The 25,406-nt window shown below is 42.4% G+C and overlaps 1 protein-coding gene across 2 annotated transcripts in view; it reads right to left on the bottom strand.

Annotated features, from left to right (window-relative positions):
• Positions 1 to 24,824, bottom strand: part of LOC140726747 (transmembrane protein 182-like) — a 38,408-nt gene extending 13,584 nt beyond the window's left edge. The window contains exons 1-4 of one of the 2 annotated variants that reach the window (XM_073043529.1): positions 24,409 to 24,824; positions 14,780 to 14,875; positions 13,659 to 13,802; positions 3,454 to 3,547 (exon numbers count right to left, since the gene is read on the bottom strand). In XM_073043529.1, the coding sequence (XP_072899630.1) occupies positions 3,454 to 3,547; positions 13,659 to 13,802; positions 14,780 to 14,875; positions 24,409 to 24,558 (484 nt within the window). In that variant the 5' untranslated portion in view covers positions 24,559 to 24,824. Of the gene's footprint in view, positions 1 to 3,453; positions 3,548 to 13,658; positions 13,803 to 14,779; positions 14,876 to 24,289; positions 24,310 to 24,408 lie in introns of those variants that run through there. The other variant, XM_073043530.1, reaches the window with a different exon arrangement.
• Positions 24,825 to 25,406: the final 582 nt, after the last annotated feature.

The raw sequence follows: 25,406 nt of genomic DNA, 5'->3' as shown, positions 1-25,406 counted from the left end.
GTCCAATTTTTGTCACTGGTATGTGTTTACTGCCAGAATATGTGGCAGCACTTGCAGGCTGCCCCAGAATGCCCTTGGGCATGTTGGTTGTCAACACAAACAACATATTTCATTATGTACTTTGATGTACACATGAGAAATAAACTTGGATCTGGAAACCTTGGGTCAATTATCATGTCAAACTCTTCAAAGCTTAATTAATAGTGTTGCTTGCACAGTCTGATGCCAATTCCAGTGAAAGCACATATTTAAATAACTACAACCAGATATTAAAAGCTATTAAAGAAGGCATGACACGGTAACATAGGAGTTAGTACATAGTGTTACAGCACCAGTGATTAGGGTTCAATTCTCATTGTTGTCTGTAAAGAGTTTGTATGCTCTCCCTGTGCATTTCTTCCAGATGCTCTGGTTTCCTCCCACATTGTAAAGTTAAACAGCTAATCGGTCACAGGGGTTCTAACAGGATGGTGCAGGTGCATTGGGCCAGAAAGGACTGTTACTGTGCTGTATCTCTAAATTAAATTAGGTTAAATTAAAGCCACCGCAAGTTTAACAGCGACATGATCTAAATTTGAAAATGATGAAGTAACTGTTTATTTCTTTACTTCAATATTTCTTTGCATTTTTTTTTCATCTGGGTGCAAACTGGCAGCGTGAAATTGTCACATTGTTCAAGAAGAAGTTTTGATGCCAACACCTTTCCTACTTTTCCCCTGGTTCCTCACAGGTAATCTGTTGCACACTAGTTGTGGACTGAGATGGATTTTGAAGGAGAACTCCACTAATATGCACTTGAATTGAATAAATGGATAAAAGCTGACTGTTTTATTCAAAAGCAGTGAGGATGTATCGAGTAAGTCTCTGTTCATGTGATATCACATGATGTCTGGTCATGAGACAGCCTCTTGCAGATGGGAATATATTCAACTCTTTTGGCTTCTGGATTATTACTCAGATATATGTTTACTACAGAATCTGACTGATCAGGAGATTTAACGTGTGGGCTAGAAGGTGGATACAAAAAAGAGACATTCCTTTGTATGCGACACCAACACTTTTCAGGGACATTGTAGCACTGATAAGATGACCTACACCTGCACAAGAAATTTTAAGATAAAAGTATGAAGGCTTTTGTTCAGTTACATAGGATGCTCACTAGACCATATGTGAAGTGCTATCTATGCTAGAAGTGGATTCACTTGGTCTAGGACAAGGTCCTGTAAATTGCTGAGTGGAGGGAAGGGGAGACCTGACCATAAACATACAAATATCTTTAGGACCAACCTTTTTTATGCCATGGACCAATACCATTAAGTAAGTGGCCCGTGAAACCAGGTCGGGAACCCCTGCATTAGATTCTGGGATGATGCCCAAGGACTGTATATCTCTTCAAGGACTCAGGTGCCATTGAGATTGAAGGCCATGGAATAAAACCCGTTGTGTCACCATCAATAGAAAATTAGTTACAAGGAAACAGAGCAGTAATGCAATTTTCTTCTCAGGATTGAAAGAAGTGTATAGTGCAGTTCCCCAGGGCCAACATTACTCTTAATATATATGTTTTACGATTTGTACATGGCTACACAGGGTATAATTTCCAAATCTGCAGATTACATAATCCTAGGAGTCCTATTGAAGTAGGAGGTGGCTCATCATGGGCACAGACCTTCCCATCACTGAAAGCATCTGCATGAGGAGCTGCCTCAGCACGGCTGCATCTATTAACAATGATCCCCACCATCTGAGGCATGTCCTCACTTGCTGCTGCCACCAGGAATTACAGCAACCTGTAGCCAAGTGGCTAAGGCATCGGTCTAGTGATCTGAAGGTCGCTAGTTTGAGCCTCTGCTGAGGCAGTGTGTTGTGTCCTTCAGCAAGGCACATTGCTCTTTGACGACACCGGTGCCAAGCTGTATCGGCCTAGTGCCCTTCCCTTGGACAACATCGGTGGCGTGGAGAAGGGGAGACTTGCAGCATGGGGATACAACCTCCCATACAACCTTGCCCAGGCCTCAGTCAACATCGAAATTGATGGACAGCCGAAGAAGAAGAAGGACAGCGACCTTGTCCCACAGCAGCAGGTTCAGGAACAGCTACTTTACTACAACACAAGGTTCTTGTCATTGTTGTCAGAATCAGCATGCATGTGATGCTGCTGTAAGGAAGTTCTTCTTTGAACCTATACCTCATGATATTTCTGTGACAATGACAACAGACTCAAATTGACTTGAAAGAGATATTGTCAGGTTGGTGAAATAGGGGTGTAGGAATGGGGATTAGAGACTACAAAAGAAGCTTAATGATGAAAAATGTGAACTGTAACATTTTGATGGTAAGAATATTGAAAGGACAGGTTGAATGAAAAGTTTAAAAATCATGGGGGATCCTGAATTTTACAAGTAGAAACATAGCTTACAAGATCAAGGAAGATAAGACAAACTTTCCTAAAACACCAAGTTCAGCCACAATCTCTTCTCTTTTTCTTCCCCACAGACAAGATTGTACAGTACGTTTATAATAAGTAATCTGACACATAGAAAATTATTCACATCCTGCTCTTGGAAGCCTATTTTAGGGGAAATGTTAAGGTTTCAGTGCGTGTGCACAAATGAGATTGACTAAAATTAATGTATGTAAGGATGGATGAATATAGAGTTGAGAGATTTTAGTTATGTGGATATAACAGATAAGCTGGGAATGTTCTCCTGGGAATGAAGGTGGTTGTAAGTATTGGAAAGTTAATGGATGGGGTAGATGCATGCGGGAGATCCCATTTGTGACAGGTTCAAGAAGGTCGGGTACATCAAATAAAAATTACTGGCAAAAGAGCCAAAAGTATGAAGAAAAATAAGATAGGATTAGGATCTGAGAGCAGATTTGGAGGCAGATTCTTTTGAAAGAGAGCTAGATGAAAATGCAGTAGAAAAAGATTTGCATGGCTTGTTGAAACAGTGTAGCTGAATTGCTCTTCTATAGTTGAATGTCCACCCTGTTTAGTCATTTCTACAATTGTGTATTGCCTGAATAATTAAAGTCTAATGGTGACAGTCATGTGTGAATCCTGTTCCAGGAATCATTACAGAGGCAGTATTACCAGTTGACTGGTGTTGAAAGTAACAACTGATGAGATTGCAATGGAAGAGTCCAGATGAGTCCAACAGGGAATTGATGCCAAGATCAGGGTAGAATACTATGGGTAGACCAGCTTTGGACTATTCTCATGGATTTCCCAGTACGTCACTCACCATATACTGGAAATTGAAATGATGAAACAAAATGCTGCAGTTAACACCTAATCCTGGAAGGTTAGAGCAGCATCATACTATCAGATCCCAATCAACTTAAAGAGATTCTACAAAACATAAATGTTCATCATCAGCACAATTACCATGGGCCAAAAGCCTGTTGCTGTGCTGTACTGCCCAATGTTCAATATTTATATTCACTTACTGTAAATGAATTTAAGTTGATACTTTTCCTCCTTGTCGCTAAATGAACATCTCCAGAAGAAACCCTCATGATGGTAATTTAACCTGTAATCCTCCTGTAACAGCACACAAAGTAAAGATAGCCATTTATTAGCAGAAAGATTTACAATTTTACTTAAGATTTACACTTCAGTATTTTATTTCTGAGTGTCGTTAAACAAGTAGTTTTACAGTTTGCTGATTTCCAGTTAAGGAAATATTAATCTGTGTATACAACACTGTCATCTGTAAAGCGTACAACTGATGGCCAAATATGCAGCTGGATAGTATGATTGAGATACTTAGAGGGAGAACAGAGTAAAAACAATATAAACTCCAGATGCTAGAAATCAGAAATTAAAATAAGCTTCTGCAAATACCTTGTAGATCTGACATGATCTGAGGAGAGAGGAAGAGGTTAAATGTCTGAAGCTAATCAACTCTTCTGTGAGGTAAGTTTCTCTCCCCACAGATGCTAGCTGACCCACAGAGCGCTTCTAATAAGTTTTTCATATGTTGTTGCAGCAAGTGTTTATTGATTCAATGTTAATATGCATTCGAGGTAGCTAAGGTGAAAGCACGTCTCCACAGTTAGACATGTAGAAACACAGTAGCAGTTACAAAATGGAGACTAGTCACTCATTAAATTACAAAATGGAGAAATGACTAGGTATCCTGTGATGCAACCATAATTCTATCTCTATGGTCTCACAGACATAACTGGCCAGCTAGAGAAGGAAGCCTGTAACATGGGCAATAGCTTGCTCTCCATATTGTACTGCCCTGGCTTGTGGATCATGTAGGCAGCTGGGATGCAGCATCCGTGACCGACCCTGACCAATGGAGGGCCTATCTTCACTTGCAATAAAAATAATAAATCTTTGGCACTTGAAACAAAGATAGGTAACCATGATTTTTCAACCATTCGATTTCCCTAACAGTAATTTATGAAACAGATGCACTCCTGGCAAATGCATTGTTAATTGAGATTACGTAAATCAAACAGACTGGCTGAGAGAGTTAGGAAAACCAAGGTTCTGGGAGTTCACATAACAGACAATCTTAGCTGGTCCCTCAACACCACCACGTTGGTGAAGAAAACACAGCAGTGCCTCCATTTCCTGAGGAGATTGAGATGAGTGAAGCTTCCCCAGCACTGCCCCCCCCCATTATAACTAACTTTTACAAGAGCACCATCAAGAGTGTCCTATATCTGATACAGAAAATGTGACGCATCTGACCAGCAGTCCCTACAAAAGATTGCAAGGACTGCTGATGGGATCATCTGGGTCGGTCTTCCATCCATCAGAGATATTTATCAGGAGCACTGTGTACACAGGCCACTTAGCAGTGCGAATGTCTTTTCCATCTATCCAACAATCTCTTTGACCACCACACCCCTCCTCCCACCACAATTAGGTAGGATGTACCTGAGCATTAGGACAAGAACTGCTGGATGTGAAGCAGCTTTCAATAATACTACTGAACTCCCTACCACTGCCAAGATCTCATCAGGTATGAAGCACCAGTAACTTTATAATATTTACTTTTTAAACTTGTGTTATAAATTTATCTTATTGCTGTTAATTTACCTGTGGCTATATTACTTTATATGTTGTGTGTGTGAATTACATGTACTGTGTTGTGCACCTTAATCTGGAGGAATATTGTTTCACTTTGCAGCAAACAGGTATATGGTTGAATGACAATAAACTGAACTTCATCTTGGAATACATTATGGGCATTTTGGTGCAGTGCATTCCTGTGAATGCACTGTACACTTTAGCCAGAGGGTGGTGAATCTGCGGTATTCATTGTCTAAGGAGGCCAAGTCTTCCTATATAGTTAAAGTGGAGGTTGATAGGTTCTTGATTGCTAAGGGTGTGAAAAGTTACGGGGAAAAGGCAGGAGAATGGGGTTGAGAAGGATAATAAAACGGCGATGATCAAATAGTAGAGCAGACTCGATGGGCCAAATGGCCTAATTCTGATCTGTCTTATGGTCTTATGGAATGGAGAATAACAAGTCATAGCTGCAGTATAACTTCAAACTCTACACCGTAGTCCTCCAGATGCAAGTCCAACAAGTTCTTCATCTCTTTATCAATCTTTTTATTGATTCAAAAAGAGCATATATACAAGCAAGAGGAGAATTATCTCAAATACATATAGCAACAACAATACATACAGAAGGTGAAATAAACATTAGCAAAATCACATATAGTATTAATCTGATATAGAATGTATAATCAGGAAAAAAGATAATTAATTCTCCTTTTATCAATTCATAAAAAGAAAAAAAAGACTTTTTGAATTTTTTTTATTAAAAAAACCCAAGTATTCTCCACAAACAAAAACAAAAAAAAAAGGACTGGGCAGTCCATCCTGAGAGTAAAACCAAGAAAAGAAAGACTTCCTGATCAAATCAAATACCAATCTTTGATTATATTTGTTCATGGGTGTACATTTAATAATATAAATTCACAAGGATACTTTTTGGACCTCTACTTTTAATAGTATTTCACCAATTAAGTAATATAACTGTAATCCAAGATATTACTTCAGTGTATGATAGGATGGCTCACTGAAGTAATAACACTTCGCAGTTTCACACTAGATGTTCTCAACCTTATGATGTTCACATTGTAGTCAGATAGGAAACATGATTATGCGGTTCCTCATCCCATCACCAAAAATAAGTTGATATCACACATACAAAATAAGTTGATATTTTCTCTCTCCTTTGTGGAATGAGGTTGCTTTCCTGCAGAAGAATTGGAGACGGTCTCTCCAGTTATGTTTACTCATTCAGAGGATCGTGTGGTACAGAATGTCACAGAACCAGCGAGTGGAATTCAATGGAATTCACAAGGATCCCAGGGTGTGCTCATATACAATCTCACATCCATCTTCCACTTCTCCCACAAACTGACCAAACTGGTAACATGCAAACGGTTGAAAGAGGCACCTCTCACCTGCCCTTCTTCTAACCCGAACATGCTCTTTGGATCATTCCCAAGTCAGGAGCATAACACACACCTTTTGAGTGTGTTCCATCTCTTAGCATATGAGGATGTAAATTGCTATCTTTTGCCCAGGGAAAAGAAATCAACAAACAAGAGTGAATGGTTTAAAGACGAGAGAAAAGCAGATAAAAGGGATTTGAAGGGCAACTTCACACAGAAGGTGGTGTGTTTATGAAGCGAGCTCCGAGAGGAATTAGGTGACACAGATACAATAACATGTAAAAGACATTTTAAAATGTGCATCAAACACAGACAAACTGGACTAACTCAGATGGACATCTTGGTTGGTATGAATAAGTTGGACATAAGTGTCTGTTTTTGTGCTGTATTACTCTATAACCCCATGACAACAGAGCACCAGTTCATCTGAAAGTCAATCCATAAAGAGTTTCTGGATGGTGGATTTAAAATGGGATCTGTACTAAGTGAATTCTCAGCCACAAATGGTGCTGGGCTAGGGGAAAGAGTAACCTGTGTGCCAACTCATTGATTGGGAAGAATGTTGTGAGCAATAGATTTGTCCTCATAAAGGGGAAAACTTAGATTGGGGTGGAAGTGAGGAATTGAGGATATATAAAAATCATTTTGAACCTATGTAACCTCTGGATAAAAGAATAATTGGAACTGAATCAGAATTTTTGAACTGAAATAAACTCTGTCTTCAGCAAAAACACAAAATGCTGGCAGAACTCAGCAGGCCAGACAGCATCTATGGGAGGAGGTAGTGACAACGTTTCGGGCCGAAATCCTTCATCAGGAATGAAGTAACATGGGATGGTTGAGGGGGGATAAGAAGTGGGGGGAGGGATAAAGTAGAGAGCTGGGAAGTGATCGGCTGAAGGGAAATGGGCTATGGGGAAGGTGGAGAATTATGGGAAATAAAAGAGAAAGAAAGGTAGGGCTGGGGGGAGATTATAGTGAGGTAGGAAAAGAGAGAGAAAGGGAACCAGACCAAAATTATAGATAGGGATGGGGTAAGGGGGGGGCAGGGGTATCAACGGAGGTCTGTGAGTTGGATGTTCATGCCAGCAGGTAGGAGGCTACCTAGGCAGGAGATAAGGTATTGCTCCATCAACCTGCGTGTGGCCTCATCTTGATGGTAGAGGAGGCCATGGACAGACATATCGGAGTGGGAGTGGTCTGTGGAATTGAAGTGTGTGGCCACAGGGAGATCCCGCCACTGCTGGAGGACTGAGCGCCGGTGTTCGGCGAAACGGTCTCCCAGTCTGCGGCGGGTCTCCCCAATGTATAAATGGCCACATCGGGAGCACCAGATACAGTATATCACCCCAGTTGACTCGCAGGTGAAGTGGTGCCTCACCTGAAAGGACTGTCTGGGGCCGAGGATGGTGGTGAGGGAAGAAGTGTGGGGGCAGGTGTAGCACTTCTTCTGTTTGCCAGGATAAGTGCCTGGAGGGAGGTCGGTGGCCTCCTCTACCGTCAAGATGAGGCCACATGCAGGTCGATGGAGCAATACCTTATCTCCCACCTAGGTAGCCTCCTACCTGCTGGCATGAACATTCAACTCACAGACCTCCGTTGATACCCCTGCCCCCCCCTTACCCCATCCCTATCTATAATTTTGGTCTGGTTCCCTTTCTCTCTCTTTTCCTACCTCACTATAATCTCCCCCCAGCCCTACCTTTCTTTCTCTTTTATTTCCCATAATTCTCCACCTTCCCCATAGCCCATTTCCCTTCAGCCGATCACTTCCCAGCTCTCTACTTTATCCCTCCCCCTACTTCTTATCCCCTCTCGACCATCCCATGTTACTTCACTCCTGATGAAGGGTTTCGGCCCGAAACGTTGTCACTACCTCCTCCCATAGATGCTGTCTGGCCTGCTGAGTTCTGGCAGCATTTTGTGTTTTTATTTATTTCCAGCATCTGCAGATTCACTCGTCTGTCTTCAGCAGCTGGCTAAGGCAGACTGATTACCAGTTCTCCCCGGCTAGCAGTGAGACATTGAGAGTTTGATAACATTGTACATTACACGCTCATTTGAGTAGAGAGGAGGAGGGCTCACCGATAAGGACAGGAAGGAACATCCATCTGTAATTAAGCCTTGATCTAACAGACTTTCTTGTCTGTAACTAAGTTTTGCACCGGTGGGCGTACCAGTTCAAATAACATCTTGCAACAGTAATGTATGTGGTTTACTATGTATAAATATACAGCTGTAACCTGAGGGAACGGGCCCATTTGTCGGATGGTGGAGGTACTTCCCTTTGACAACTGGGTCTCACACTCCTGCAGGAGGGTGCACAATAAACTGTTGTAATTATAAAAAGCTGGTCTTCCGAGTTTTATTCGGATTCAATTTTAAGAGGGGAGGAACAAGTTATCAGGAACTGAAAGTACGGGAAAGTACAGAAACAAGTACAGAAAAAATGAAGACTAAGGTTTTGCTGAGAGTGCTTCTAGCAATACGTTTCTCAGTAATATAAATCACATCTCAGCAAATAATCTCTGGATTGTTGCTTGAATCATAAAGAAATTCTAATCTACTAAAAGATTAGCATCTTAAGGAGAATGTTATGGGAGACAGTGATTTCTATTTCTAGGACATAAGCAACAGATTTAGGGAAAAAAGGAATGCTCCATTAGAACAAATTGCAGTTAAATCAGGCTAGGAGCAATGTTGTCAGAAATTATGTCACTCATGCAGTGGGTGGGGCATCAATGAATGAGGTAGCTAGATCGATCAAACGGGAAAAAAGACAGTACATCAACAACTAATAGTAATGGTGTTTTTCACCTTACTTAGTCTCTGCTCCATCAACCAAACAAACTGTGGAGTACACCTCACAAATTTGGCAAACAGAAACTTGAACCCATATTTCATTTTCTACATAATGGCACACAATCTAAGACACTAGACACATTTTCTCAATTGACCCAATGTTATTGCAAACTGGTGTTAGGTAAAGCAGTGCTATTCCTCTAACTTCTTTCTGAATCTTTCTCCTTGAGGCACTGTAACATTTCTCCAACATACTTCGGTCAGTGTGGAGCTATTCTACAGGGCAAATGGCACTGCTAAACCAACATTGCTTCTATTCCAGAGCTAAACTCATCTGGTCCAATACAGAAATGATGCTGGTGTTCGTGCATTTTTGTAGGCCAAACTCTAAGTCATCAATTTGTTTGCTAAAACAGATGGCAAAATAGGTGTAATATTTAAATCAATGGAAAAAATGTCTCTCAGACCCGCCCAGGCAGACACCACCCTGCTGACAGGAGTCACCTGTCACTTGTTTACAACTCATCACTGCAGGCTTTTTAATCCCAGTTCTTATCCACCATCACTTGTTCACCTATCAAACCAGCCAGCCTCAACCAGTTGCTCCTGGCTTTTAGTTACCATGTTACCTTGTCGGGTTAAAAATCTGTTCCCTCTTGTTTTGTGGCCCTCTTATAGCTTGTTATTGTGCAGTTTATTAGTAAAATAATAATGTTAAATCATCTCCACTGCTCTACTTTTGGCTCAAGCCTCCCCTACATTTCCTGACAGGATGGGTTGACCCAGCAGAGTACATTCACCTAAAGGAAGTCATCCATCAACTGCAGTACATGATCTCAAAAAAGCACAAAACCATTAACCATCTGTTCCCCACTTTCAACCAACTCTCTGTCTCAATTCAGCAACACCTCACCAGTCAACCTCTTCTTGTGGGACCTCGGATTATGGTGCCCGGATGCTTCAATGATCCCCAACCCAATGCCCTAACTTGCTGTCCCAGTGCATGTTACAATTTGAGTTTCAGCCATCTCTGTATTCTCCGGACTGAGCCAAGATTGACTTTGTCTTCCCTTTCCTGACTGGACGAGCTCTGACTGACTGGGGCAATAAAACTACCGTTTGCAATAAATATGAGGAACTCTCCACTCAGATGCGTCAGGTCTTCGACTATACCAGATGTGGAAGGGGGGCAGTAGATCGAACACTTCATCTTCATCAGGCCTCATGCTGATGGAATTCAGGATCCTCGCAGTGGAGAATGGCCGGAGTGCAAAAGTGCTGCAGGCTCACTGCTTTTACAGCCTCTCAGAGTGCTTGAAAGACAAACTGTCTAGCCAGAAAATACCCACCAACTTCAAAAGCATCATTACTCCGCCCCTCTGAATTGACAAGCATCTTATAGAACAACCCTCTAGATCAGTGGACACCAACCCGTCGATCACAATCAATTGGTCAATCTTTGAGACTTTCCCAGTAGATCTTGAAAAAAAATGAAAAATAAATACACAAATACTGTTGAGAGATTGTTTCCGGGTTGCGGGGTTTTCGTTCCATTCTTTCTGCCCAGTGCGCATGCGTATAGCTCCCCCGCACTACACAGTGTATTTCAGTGGTCCCCAATCACCGGGCCACGAGGAAAAAATATGAGTCAGCTACACCTTTCCTCATTCCCCCTCATGCCCACTGTTGAACTTGAACCCACATGAGGTCATCAGTTGCCTAAACGCAGTGATACCTTCGCGTGGCCGGCGGGAAGTGCCAATGCTACGGCCCGGAGCACGGCCAGCGGGAAGTGCCGATGCTACTGGCCCGGAGCACAGCCGGCGGGAAGTGCCGATGCTACTGCCCCGGAGCGCGGACGGCGAGAACCACCAATCCTACTGGCCCAGAGTGCGGACAGATGGGCGCCGCCTCCGAACCTGTTTAGCACACCGAATATTCATGGAGAATCCAGTGCTAAAATATTCGCAGACGACCTAATTCGGGCTCAAGGTTTCGTAAATATCAGAGCAGCTACTTCGCTGCAATCTGCTGAAACAAACTTTTCTCGGCCGATAGGTCCTACAAGGGAGGCGGGCGCTGGCCTGTCGCTCTCCTTGCTCGGTCGCTCTCTCCGGATTGCGGAATAGACTGGATAGACTGGACATAAGGAACTTGCTTCAAGTATCACTGTATTCCCGTCGTATTTAACACCATCCTCCCCCCCCCCCGTTGGCCGGTCCGCAAGAATATTGTCAATATTAAACCAGTCTGCAGTGCAAAAAAGGGTGGGTACCCCTGGTGTTTATGCATTATTTCTACTTCCTGGTTGCGGGATTTTACTTCCGGTCTTTTCTGCCCCGGTACGCATGCGTGTAACTAATCAATTTGGAGTTAATCTCACCTTTCAGTAGGCCGAGGTAGGGGATCTTGGGCTTAAAAAGGTTGGTGACCACTACTGTAGATCATCAGCCACACACTCCATTCCTAGAACCCTTTCAGGCTGCAGGACCCTCATCATCAACACAACCACAATCCATATAGTTAGGGAGAGCTCCTTCAACACCACCCCCTCCCCAAGAGCATGAGCTCTTCTAATGTGGCCATGGTGATCATGACAGTGATTGAACAGTTCTCCAAGGCAGCCCGCTTCATTACCCTTCCCAAACTGTATCAGCCACTGAGACAAGGACCTGGTTCTCCTGCATGAAGTTCACTTCCATGGTTTCCCTCAGGACATTGTGTCAGACCCCGGCTCACAATTCATTGCCCATTTCTGGCAAGCCTTCTGCTCCCTGCTCTGCAGCTCAGTGAGTTTGTCCTCTGGCCATCATCCACAGACCAATGGTCAATCAGAAAGAGCCAATCAGCAATGGTGAAGTTTGGATGAAGTTTCGCCAGCTCTAACCCTTCCACATGAAAGAAAATCTGCCCTAGGCCGAACTGTCCCCCAATCTACACACCTCCTCTGCCACAGGTGTGTCACCCTTTGAAGTGCTTCATGGCTACCAACTCCTGTTGAACTCCATAGAGGAGCCAAAAGTGCAGGTTCCATCCATCAGGGCCCTAGTTCACCGATGTCAGAATGCTTGGAAGAGGACACGGGGAACCATCCTAGCTGCCAATGGTGCCTACTGCCACTAGGCCAACTGCCAGTGGCATCCCACCAGACTACCCTGGCCTGAGGACCTTGTCTGCTATCCATCCAAGGTCTGCCCCAGCACACCAACTGCCACAAGCTCTCGCCCCGGTTCACCGGTCCCTTTAAAGTTACCCATTTCATCAATTGAGTCACTTGCTGTCTCCACTAGCACCATCCCTTAGGATCACACCTATCTCTCATGTGTCCTGCCTTAGGCCCATTTTCTACTGATCTCAATCCAGCTAAGCCTGCACCTCCAAAGCCAATGATGCTGAAAGGTGGTCCCATGTACATGATTCATGTCACCAAGGATGGGGTGTGCAGTACCTGGTGAACTGAGAAGGATATGGCCTGAAAGAGAGATCTTGAATGCTGTCAAAGTTTAATCTTGGATCCATCGCTCATTGAGGTGTTCCACCAGACCATTTGAATCATCCTGGCCATCAGATGTGGCCTCAGGGGCAGGAGGGGTCCTGTCAGACCTACACAGGCATGCACCTCCCAGTCTCCACCCAGCTAGTAGAAGTCACATTTTCAACATCACCTGCAGTCTATTTAAACCCAGCTTTCATCCAAAGTCCTTTGTTCAACCATCAAACCAGTCAGCCTCATCCAGTTGCTCCTAGCCTTCGGTTATCTTGTTGCTTTGTTGTGTTAAGTATTTGTACTCTCTTGTTTTGTGACCCCTTGTGGCTTGTTATTTTTCAGCTTATTAGTAAAATATCATTTACTGCTATATCATCGCTACTGCTCTGCTTTTGGATCAAGCCTCCTCTACTTTTCCTGAAATACTCTGCCCCAACATGCAGCACAGTGTCCCAACAAGAAAAAAGCAATGAAACCATATAGTATTTGCAACAAAATAATGAAATTCAACATTGCCTTAAGTACAACATCACAGCCTGTGGCTATCTGAGGAAAAATGTGTTTGAAGATCAGGTCATTAAACCAGACACAAAACCAAGACAGCAGTAATCGGTGCTGTCCCATGTACTGCCTACAATACACAGCCCAAAGAAATGATGACGTATCTCCAATGTTCACTCCGCAAGAACCTCCAAATCCGCTGACAAGCTAAGCAAAGCAATCTCGGTGTCTTAATCGAAGAGTTAATTCCACTAAATGGACCTAAAGACAGGCAACACAAACAAAATGCTGGAGGAACACAGCAGGCCAGGGAGCATCTGTGGAAAAGAGTACAGTCAACATCTTAGCCTGAAACATCGACTGTCACTATGTCTAAGGAGATGAATATGTAAATTTGTAAACCACATTTCATTTATTTGGCTATTTTACTCACCAACGCAGCAGGAGTGTTATGGCCAAATTTCCAAGGTTTCCTAAAATGCCGAGGTCTCCCAGGGGCCTTCTGATACAGAGTAAGTTCATTTCTAGGCAACATTGCTTCCCTTCCATTTGATTTGGGGCTGCCATTGAAAGTTTCCTGAAACAGAGCTAAGTTTAATTAAGCATTGCAACACCATCAGTCACTTTCACATTCCTTAAGTGCCCTCCCAATTCCCCTTTGAAAGCCCAAACTGATGATGTAACAAAAACTTTAAAAATTATGGTTATTTTGGTTAAAAGGTATGGAAAACCCTGAACATCCTCTACATAGCACCATCCAGAGACAGAGAAGCAGTTTCAGCGACAGGTTGCTATTGATGCAATGCTCCTCAGACAGGATGAAGAGATCAATACTCCCCAATGCCATTCGGCTTTACAATTCAACCGCCAGGAGTAAGATATGTTAAAGTGCCGGGGTTAGGACTCAATGTATTTAAGTAAACTACTTAAGAACTTTTTAAAAGCTATTATTAATGCTTTTTGAGAGGGTGTTTTTAGATGGATATCATATTTTTACTGAGTTAAGTATTGTATGTAATTAGTTTTGCTACAATAAGTGTATGGGACATTGGAAAAAATGTTGAATTTCCCCATGGGGATGAATAAAGTATCTATCTATCTATTCTAAGAAGTATCCCACTCTTGGATATGGAGCCCATCCAGTATCAAAATAAGTTTTATTGTCTTTGCATCTACAAAATTACTCATGCTGTTAGTTTATTCGAATACATTTCCATCCGAACTTTATTAGTAATTTAATTTTGTTAGGTCCACTAGTAAAATAGCTTATGATTCTATGCTTTACTTCTTTGACAACTACAAAGTGTATATAGGATACAGACTTTTGTGAAGATTGGATGGTGAATACATGTTTAACTGTTTAGTAAAGGAAAGTTTTAAAAAGCAGGATTTTGGGCAGCAAATGAAACTAAATCATGGAGAATTACTTGCAGTAGTTTTGTTAACAGTTTTGTTCACTGAAGGGACCAGTGTCAATTCATTTGTAACTTGGCTACAAACACAAAAAGAGGCATGTCAGAAATGTTCAGAAAAAACTAAAAATGCAAGCCTTACTGTGGAAACGGTCGACACTGTGCCAGATCTCAGGTCAGTTGCGTTGTCAACAGATTCGGTTGGAGGCTTAAGTGAACCTTGCAACATACCAACTTTCTGAATTTCATAAAAGGAATGTGTACAAGACAAGATCACGCATTAAATGCACAGAGACAAAGCGACATAATGAAATGTTAAATAGTGAGACCATGGATTTAGGGTGAAGATTGGATTTCAAACTATGAACAGCCTTATGTAACAACCTCAACCAAAGGTATAGTTATTGACATTCAAGTGGGACTGTCTACGCCCGCCTTTTCATTCGCCACATGAAATAGCCCATGTTTCAAATACAATAGAGCACTACTATCCAATTATTTTCTGTGACATTGTAGACATCTTTTGTGCGGTATCCTGCACGAGTTGTGGGAGCTCACTAAATTTTATCAACCTTGCTACCAACCACCACCCCATCCTCAAATTCATCTTGGCCCACATCTGATATCTTTATCCACTTTCTGGATCTCTCTGTCACTCAAGCGATGGACTATCTGCTGGCATTTATTACAAACCCACTGACTCCCACAGCTACCTTGACTCCACCTGCTTTCTAACTGCTCCCATTCACTCCCAGATAATCTGGTTTACCGCTAACCCTCTTAGTCGCCCCACTTTTACCCTATTAGATACACACCCTCTTGCCAACCTTCCTTGCATCTAAACAAGCTTCTTTTGTCTCCTTCCCAGTTTGGACAAAGGGTCTTTCACCTGAAACATTAATTCTGTATCCCTTCCAATATACATGGCCTGGTCTACTGAATATTTTCAGTGTTTTCTGTTTTTATTATCTCCTCCTTTCCTACTCTATGCAGATGCTGAACATAAGATATAGGAGCAAAATTAGGCCATTTGGTCCATCGAGTCTGTTCTGTCATTTCATCACAGCTGATCCATTTCCCTCTCAGCCTCAGTCTCCTTCTCTCTCCCTGTAACTCTTCATGCCCTGTCCAATCAAGAATCTATAAACATCCACCTTAAATATACGCAATGACTTGGCCTTCACAGCTGCCTGTGGCAATGCATTCCACTGATACACCATCCTCTGGCTAAAGAAATTCCTCCTCATCTCCATTCTAGAGGGACATAGATGTCCCTCTATTCTGAGGCTCTGTCCTCTAGTCCTAGACTCCCACACCATAGGAAAATTCCTTTCCACATCCACACAATAGAGCTCTTTCAAAATTTGAAAGGTTTCAGTGAGATCCCACATCATTCTTCTGAATTCTGGGAAGTACAGGCCCAGAGCCATCAAACACTCCTCATGAGATAAGCCTTTCAATCCTGGAATTATTTTCATGAACATCCTTTGAAACCTCTCCAATGTTAGCATATCCTTTCTTAGATAAGGCACCCAAAACTGCTCACAATAATCCAAGTGAGACTTCACCAGTGGCATATAAATCCTCCACATTACATCCTTTTTTTATATTCTAGTCCTCTCAAAATAAATGTTAACATTGCATTTTCCTTCCTCACTACCAACTCAACCTGCAAATCAACCTTCAAGGAATCCTGCATGAGAACTCCCAAGTCCCTTTGCACCTCCGATTTTTTAATTTTCTCTCCATTCAGAAAATAATCCATGCTTTTATTTCTTCTACCAAAGTTCATGACTACTTCCATACACTGTACTCCATCTGCCATTTCTTTGTCCATTATCCTAATCTAAGTCCTTCTGCAACCTCTCCATTTCCTCAACATTACCTGCCCCTCCATCTATCTTTGAATCATTCACAAACTTAGTCACAAAGCCATCAATTAGATCATCCAAATCGTTGACATATGAAGTAAAAAAAATGCAGTCTCAACACAGACCCCGGTGGAACAGCACTAGTCAACAGCAGCCAACCTGAAAAGATTTCCTTCATTCCCACTCTTTCCATTGCTCCATCCATGCTAGAATCGTGCCTGTAATACCAAGGGCTCTTAACTTGTTAAGCAGACTCACATGTCGCACCTTGTCAAAGGCCCTCTGAAAGTACAACTACACAACATCCACTGATCCTCTGTCTATCTTGCTTGTTAGTTCTTCAAAGAATTCCAACAGGTTTGTCAGGCAAGATATTCCCTTAAGGAAATCATGCTGGCTATGGCTTATTTTATTATGTGCCTCGAAGTACTCAGAAACTATGTCCCTCACAACTGACTCCAACATCTTCCCAACCACTGACGTCAGACTAATTGGCCTATAATTTCCTTTCTGCCATCTCTCTCCTTTTTAGAAGAATGAAGTGACATTTTCAATTTTCCAGTCCTCTTGAACCATGCCAGGATCTATTGATTCTTCATATATCATTATTAATGCCTCCACAATCTCTTCAGCCACTTCTTTCAGAACCCAGGGATGCACACCATCTGGTCTTGCTGATTTATCTCATTTCAGAACTTTCAGTTTCCCAAGCACCTTTCCCTAGTAATGGCAACTTCACTCACTTGTGTCCCCTGACACTCACAAACTTCCGGCATACTGCAAATGTCTTCCTCAATGAAGACAGGTGCAAAATACTTATTCAGTTCATCTGCCATTTCCTTGTTCCCTCATTACTACCTCTCCAGCATTGTTTTCTAGAAATCCAATATCTACTCTCACCTCTCTTTTACTCTTTATATATTATTAGCTGGCTTACCTTTTTATTCCATATTTCCCTCCTTATGACTTCTTTAGTTGCCTTCTGTTGGTTTCCAAAGAATTTCCAGTCCACTAACTTCCCACCAATTTTTGCTCTATTATATGCCCTCTCGTTGGCTTTTATGTTGGTTTTTACTTCCCTTGTAAGCCACGGTGGCCTCATCCTGCCTTCAGAACATGTCTTCTTCCTTGGGATGTATCTATCCTGTGCCTTCGAAATTGCTCCCAGAAATTCCAGCAATTTCTGTTCTACCATTATCCCTGCTCATATCCCCTTCCAGCCAACTTCAGCTAGCTCCTCTCTCATGCCTTTGTAATTTCCTTTACTCCACTGTAATACTGATACATAAAACTATAAGACCATAATATATAGGAGCAGAATTAGGCCATTAAGTCTGCTCCACCATTTCATCACGGTTGGTTCATTTTCCTTTCAGTCCCAATCTCCTGCCTTCTCCTCATAACCCTCATGCACTGACCAATCAAGAGCCTATCAAACTCTGCCTTAAACATACCAGCACCAACTTGATTTTCCCAGTTTATCTGAGTGTTGAAATCCCCCATGACTCTCATAACAGTGCCCTTTTGACATGCATTGTCTAGCTCCCATTGTAATTTACACCTCACATTTATGCTGTTCAGATGTCTGCATATAATTCCCATCAGGGTCTTTTTACCCTTGCAGTTTCTTAGCACTTATCTACAATGATTCTACAACTTCCAATCCAATGTCACCTCTCTCTAAAGATTTGATTTCATTTTTTACCAACAGAGCCACCCCACTCCCTCTGCCTACCTGCCTGTCCTTTGTGTATCCTTGAATGTTAAGCTCCCAACCAGAATTCAGTGATGCCAACAACATCATTTATGCCAATCTCTATCTATGCTACAAGTTCATCTACCTTATTCCATATAACGCATGCATTCAAATATAACTTGCAGTCCTGTATTCATCACCCTTTTTGATTTGTACCCCTTTTACATTACAACTCATCCAGTCTTTGCCCTGTCATTAGCCTGTCCTCGCTAGCAGTCTCTCTGGACACTGCCTCACTTTGTAAACCATAAGACCATAAGACATAGGAGCAGAATTAGGCCACCTTGCCCATCATGGCTGAACCATTTTTTAATATCTCCTCCTTAACCCAGGTTCCCGACCTTCTCCCCATAATTTTTCATGCTGTGTCCAATCAAGAACCTATCAATTTCTAACCTAAATACACCCAACAATCTGGCCTCCAGAGCTGCATATAGCAACAAATTCCACAAATTTCCCACCCTTTGGCTAAAGAAATTTTTCAGCATCTCTGCTTTGAAAGAGTGCCCCCTCTCTCCTAAGACTGAGCCCTCTTGCCCTAGACTCTCCCACCACGGGAACAGCTTTTTCACATCTACTCTGCCTAGGCCTTTCAACATTCAAAAGGTTTCAATGAGATCACCCCACATCCTTCTGAATTCTGAACGTCTCTTACTTCACACACTACAACATCAGGCATACTGCTAGTGTCTTCCACAGTGAAGGATGGCACAAAATACTCAGTTCATCAGCCATCTGCTTGTCCCCCATTATTATTTTTCCTGCCTCATTTTCTAGCTGTCCTATGTCCACTCCCATCTCTTTTATTTTAACATACTTGTAAAAACTTTTACTATTCCCTTTGATATTATTTGCTAGCTTGCTTTCTTATTTCATCTCCTCCATTCTAATGATTTATTTAGTTGCTCTCTGAAGGCTTTTAAAAACTTTCTATCCTCTATCTTCCCACTAATCCTTACTTAGTTGTATTCCTTTTCTTTTTCGTTTACAAATGCTTTGACTTCCCTTGTCAGCCACAGTTGTACCACTCCACCATTTGAGTATTTCTCCAACTTTGGAATACACATATCCTGCACCTTCCTTATTTCTCCCAGAAACACACGCGATTGCTGCTCTGCTGACAGCCATACCAGCAGCTCCTTGCAATTTACTTTGGTCAACTCCTCTCTCATATGATTGTAACTTCCCTTAATCCACTGAAATACTGCTACAGCAGACTTCACATTTTCCCTTTCACATTTCAAGTTGAACACAATCATATTGTGATCATTGGCTCCTAAGGGTTCTTTTACCTTAAGCTCTTTTACCGTTACCTAATCGCCTGTGGTTCATTACATAACACCCAATCCAGTATAGCTGATCCCCTAGTAGGCTCAACAACAAACCACTCTAAGAAGGTATCTCTTAGGCATTCAACAAACTCACTCTCTTTAGATCCATTACCCTGTATAACTGCCATCAACATCCTTTTACCCTTGCAGTTTCTTAACGCAACCCACAAGGATTCAACATCTTCCGATCCTATGTCACATCTTTCTACTGATTTTATGCCATTTTTTACCAGTAGAGCCACACCATCCCCTCTACCTACCTTCCTATCCCTCTGGTATAATGTGTAACCTTGGACATTCAGCTCCCAACTACAACCATCCTTCAGCCACACTTCAGTGATGGCCACAATGTCATACCTGGCAATCTGTAATATTGCAACATGATCATCCACCTTTTTTCTTATACTTTGCTCATTTAGATACAACACCTGGAGTACTATATTTGCTATCCTTTCTGATTTTACATCCCTAATGATTTGATACTCAGCCTTTTGGCTGCAACTGAGTCCCACCACCAGCCTTTCCTTCCTGACAATCTGACTGCATGCTATCTTTACTTTTTTACCATCCATACTATCCTGAATCCCTTCACTCCGGTTTAAACCTACCCAACAGCTTGACCAAACCTGCCCATGAGAATATTGGTTCCCCTCGGGTTCAGGTGCAACCAACTGCCCCATCCTCAGCACTATCACTCTGGTTCCCATCCCCATGCCAAATTAGTCTAAACCCTCCTGATCTGCTCTAGCAAACTTGCCCACAAGGATAATGGTCTCCCCCATGTTCAGTTGTAACCCATCCCTTTTGTATAGTTCCTACCTTCCCCAGAAGAAATCCCAGTGCTCCAGAATCTGAATACCTACCCCCTGCACTAGTTCCTCAGCCACACATTTGTCTGCCAATTGCTCCTATTCTTACCCTTGCTGGCACATAGCACAGGCAGAAATCCAGAGATTACTAACCTGGAGATTCTACTTTTCAGCTTTCTACGTAGCTCCCTAAAATCTCTCTTCAGGACCCTCACTTTTCCTATCTATATATTTGGTGCCGATATGTATCAAGACATCTGGCTGCTCACTCTCCCCCTTTAGAATGCCTTGGACAACCCCGACACAGACACCTGGGAGGCAACATACCATCTGGGTGTCTCTATCGTGTCCACAGAATTTCATCTCTATTCCTCCAACTATGGAACCTCCTACTGCAGTCCTCTTCACCACTCTTCATTCTGAGCCACAGCATCACACACAATGCTGGGACTCAGTCTTTGCTGTTCCCACTCCCCCCCCCCCCCCCCAGGAAGGTCATCCCCCTCATTAGTATCCAAAATGGTATACTTATTATCGATGGGAATGCTCACAGGTGAACTCTGTACTGGCTGCCCATTTCCCTTTCTCCTCCTGAGAGGCACCTCATAGATACACCAAATAGATGAGGAATGAAGAATAAAGAAGAAACTTACCAGATAGTTACCTCGCCCATGCCAGATCTCACCTAAGCCTGATGAGTCAAAGCCAATGCTTCCCCCTCTAACAATGGCCCACTCACACAATGGCCACTCTGCTTTCCCCTGCCTTATTTTCATTCACCCTTGATGAAGAACCCTATTCACTGATTAGGCGCAATTCAAACTCTGAAAACCGCCATGAAGCACTGCTTTTTTAATCTTTAATTGCAGACATGTGTGAAGTCACCTCTTTGCTGATTGGGTGCAATTCAAACTCCAAAAACTACTGCAAAGCCCTGCTCATTTAATCTTCAATCATGACCTGTGTGAAGTTGCCTCTTCTTGCACTCTCATTCACTGACTGGGCACAGTTCAAACTCTAGCACAGTTATCAACTGATCATCTCCAGTCCAAAGCCACTGATCCCACATTCTCCCACTGCTCATGAGCCCTTAACAACACATCCATTTCTGCAACCAAAGGCTTCCCTAGTGGAAGTATGCACGGTTTTTTCTAAAGTGCATACTTCTAAAGTGCTATCTAGCACTTATGCTGTATTGTGCCAACATATGAACATTCAATGGACCATCTACAGTAAGTACTAGTTGAAGAACTAGCAATATCTCTCTATGCCAGAATAGTGCAAATGTTGAGTGGATGATACTTCTATGCTCTGACTCTACATGGCTATGGAGGGCATGAGTTTGGACTTTACTATGATAAATATTGAAATTGTAGTGCCTTCAAATCCTCATTTCACCCTCGGATTGACATCAAATAACTGACATTATTTTAAGAGTTTATTAATATATCATGGAGAATCTACAGGAGTCTCCACCGCCACCAGAGCTTTGATTTTTAGTTTAAACAGAGTTCATATTTATACAGCAAGACAAACAACTTCACATATCTTTGATTAGTATTCCACAGTCAGTACATGATCAATCATTTACGATAAGTCAATTATCTCTCATTGCAACTCTAACAGTTCTGTCTGTTCCCTGTTATTGGGACTAATGATTTATCTCTGAGCACATGTCCAGCAGTCCTCTCTGTTCCCAGATTCCAACATTTTCAGTTTCTCTTGTTGCAATTGTCACTTCTTGACTTTCAGCTCCCCCTAGCAACTGTAGGGAACAGAATTGCATTTAAACAACAATTTTTAACAATCTCTAATGCTCTCAAAGTACATTCCATTGAAAGCAGCAGATGCACAGAAAAAGTACGCCTACTCTTTTTATATATGCAATAACTTGCCCCCCCCCCCCCGCACAGAGGAATCTGTGGCAATGATTCCACGGATTCACCATCCTCTGGCTAAAGAAATACTTGATCTCTGTTCAGCCCAAAATGTCAACTGTACTATTTTCCATAGATGCTACCTGGCCTGCTGAGTTCTTCCAGCATTTTCTGTGTGTTGTTCCGTCCTCTCTGCCCACCTTTCTCCTTTAGTATCTTCTCCCTTCCTTCCTAGTCCTGATCATGGTAGAACTGGTTAAAACTGGTGTATGACCGGATACTTGACCACTCTGGAGCAGCTGGACTTAAGACTGCTGATGCGAGTCAGGAATAACCTTGTATGATAAGTGCAGTGACAAGAATTCAAATGAACAAGGTACTAAGCCTCTGGAACCAGGAGGGAGGATGCATCTGGGAAGACTGTTAGACTTGTGCTCAGAGATAAATCATGAGTCCTGATAATGAAGAACACTGTTAGATTTGTGTTGAGAGATAATTGACATGTCTTTTAAACAATTGATCATGTGCAGATGTGGGATGCTAAACAAAGTTACGTGAAGTTGTTTGTTTTGCTCTATAAATACGAGCTCTTTATAACCAAATAGTCAGAGTTCTGGTGGTGGTGGAGATTACTGCAGACTCTCCATGATGTCATGTTAATAAACTCTTAAAATGAAACTCAAAGTCGCTCTGGTATTCTTAGTATCTCCATGACACTGATGAAGCGTCTTAGTGTGAAATATCAACAGCTTATTATCTCCATATATGCTGCTGGGCCTGCTGAGTTCCTTCAACATTTTGTGTGTGTTGCTCTGGATTCCAGCATCTGAAGAATCTGTGTTTATAAATCCTGTCCTGTAGAATCATCTCCAAAATCTTCCCTATGCTGATCTAAGACTCACAGCAGAAGTTTCCAGATTTATCCTTACTGCCCCTTTAGTTCATGGACACAACATCAGCTATCCGCAATTTGCCTGGAACCACACCCTGGCTAACAAAGACATAAAAACCTTGTCAGAGCCACAGCAATCTCCACCCCTCATCCCCCATTTCCCTTTACCTTTTATCATCTTGGGCTAGATCCCATCAGGCTCTGGGGATTATCCACCATTATGCGCTCTAATAATTCTCGCATTTCATCCTTCCTGATAAACAGCATCTCCAGAATATTACTGAACCTAACCTCCTAACTCTCCAATCTCGGCATCTTTCTTCTTGGTGAACACTGATGAGAAGAATTCATTGACCACCTCCATGCACAGGATACTTATTTGCTCCTCAAGAGAACCTATTATTTCCTGAGCTTCTTTTTTACTTCTAATATACTGATAAAAGTTTGCTAAAGGGAATTAAGAAAATTCTCCTTAATCATACTTGACACCATTTCATGTCTCTTCCCACCCAATTTATTAATTACGTTCTTCTTTATATCCCCTTAAATCTTCAAGTGACTGATTCAAAACCAAAGTTGATATAGGCTCGCCTTTCTCTTTTGCCTCACTATCTTCAATATCCTTCGTTCACCGGGGTTCTCAATACCTCTTACTATTACCGGGACAAGCAGACTCCGAGTTCTTTCTCTGTGCCTTTCAAATGCCTCTTACTGATCAGATGTTGTTTTCCCTCTGCCGATTGTAACGCCGCAGCCCCACCTCCCCATTAAGTGAACTAACTCAAAGTGAAACGTTTATGTTTGTCCTTGCAACTTGACGGAATAGAGTTTAGAGAAGGTGGTTAAGGGGAACTCAGAAATCAAACCCCAATCCAACTTTTAAACCCCCTGTGAAATTCATCCAGCGGCCAATTTTGAGGGGCCAGGAGGAGTTGTGCAGAGAAGCGCTACTAGACACACACACACACACACACACACACACACACACACACACACACACACACACACACACACACACACACACACACACACACACACACACACACACATACACACACACATCTGGCTCAGAGATTTAAACCTTTTAAAACTTTTAAGACAGCAAGATTAAATAACCTGTTGAAAGATTCAGCACAAACCACACCATACTCGATGGACCGCAGGGATACTCGACCAGTGATAAAGTGGCAGACCTACTCCTTGCCCCAAACCGCCCCACGTCCCCCTGATTTTACCGCACGGTTTTCATCTTCCAGCGTGTCGTTCACGGTCCGACAGGTTATAGCGTGAAGCCAGTAGTTGGTGCACGAAGTTACGAAGTAGAAGATCAACGCGGCTGCAGCGAAGAATCGAGCACAATACAAAAGCCGTCTGTGCTGTTCCATGCTGCTGGGTCCCGAGCTCTGTGGCACACACAGAGTGTAGAGAGAGAAACCGGATTCCCCAACGCCCTCCTCTTCACATCCTCAAGTCTGATGCCTTAGAAATTCTCGGAAACCGATTTCCAAGGAGGCTGTGTTGTGAATAGCGACACTGAGGCGTCAGACGCAGTAGAATGTAAATACGATTTCTATCTTAAAGAGCAGATTGGATATGATATGTTTACACTCCCCTTTCTATAGAGCTTTCGAACCTCTCCAGCAGCTGCAGTTTGCTTACGTCCAACCCACACGTTATTGGCCATGGAAAAGCAGACGCCGCGCACAAAATACTGGATGAACTCACTCAAAGTGAAACTTTTATGTTTGTCTGGCTCGGAGAGTTAAACCTTTTAAACATTTTAAAGCAGCAAGATTAAATAACCTGTTGAAAGATTCAGCACAAACTTCACAGTTCGTTCTTACTTACTTAGTTCAAACTTAGTTCCTGAGAAGACCTTGAGAGGCAGGATTTATGATCGTTTGGAGAGGTATAGTATGATTAGGAGTAGTCAGCATGGCTTTGTCAAGGGCAGGTCGTGCCTTAGGAGCCTGATTGAATTTTTTGAGGATGTGACTGAACACATTGATAAAGGAAGAACAGTAGATGTGGTGTATATGGATTGCAGCAAGGCATTTGATAAGGTACCCCATGCAAAGCTTATTGAGAAAGTAAGAAAGCGTGGGATCCAAGGAGACTTGGATCGATTCAGAACTTTGTCAATTCAGAACTGGCTTTCCTCCAACTTGTGTGTTGTCTCATTGCAGCAGTAGAGGAAGCCATGGAATGACATGTCGGAATGGGAATGGGAAGT

The sequence above is a fragment of the Hemitrygon akajei genome, chromosome 4, assembly GCF_048418815.1.
Source record: "Hemitrygon akajei chromosome 4, sHemAka1.3, whole genome shotgun sequence".
Lineage (NCBI taxonomy): Eukaryota > Metazoa > Chordata > Chondrichthyes > Myliobatiformes > Dasyatidae > Hemitrygon > Hemitrygon akajei.
This window is presented reverse-complemented; position numbering and strand designations above follow the sequence as displayed.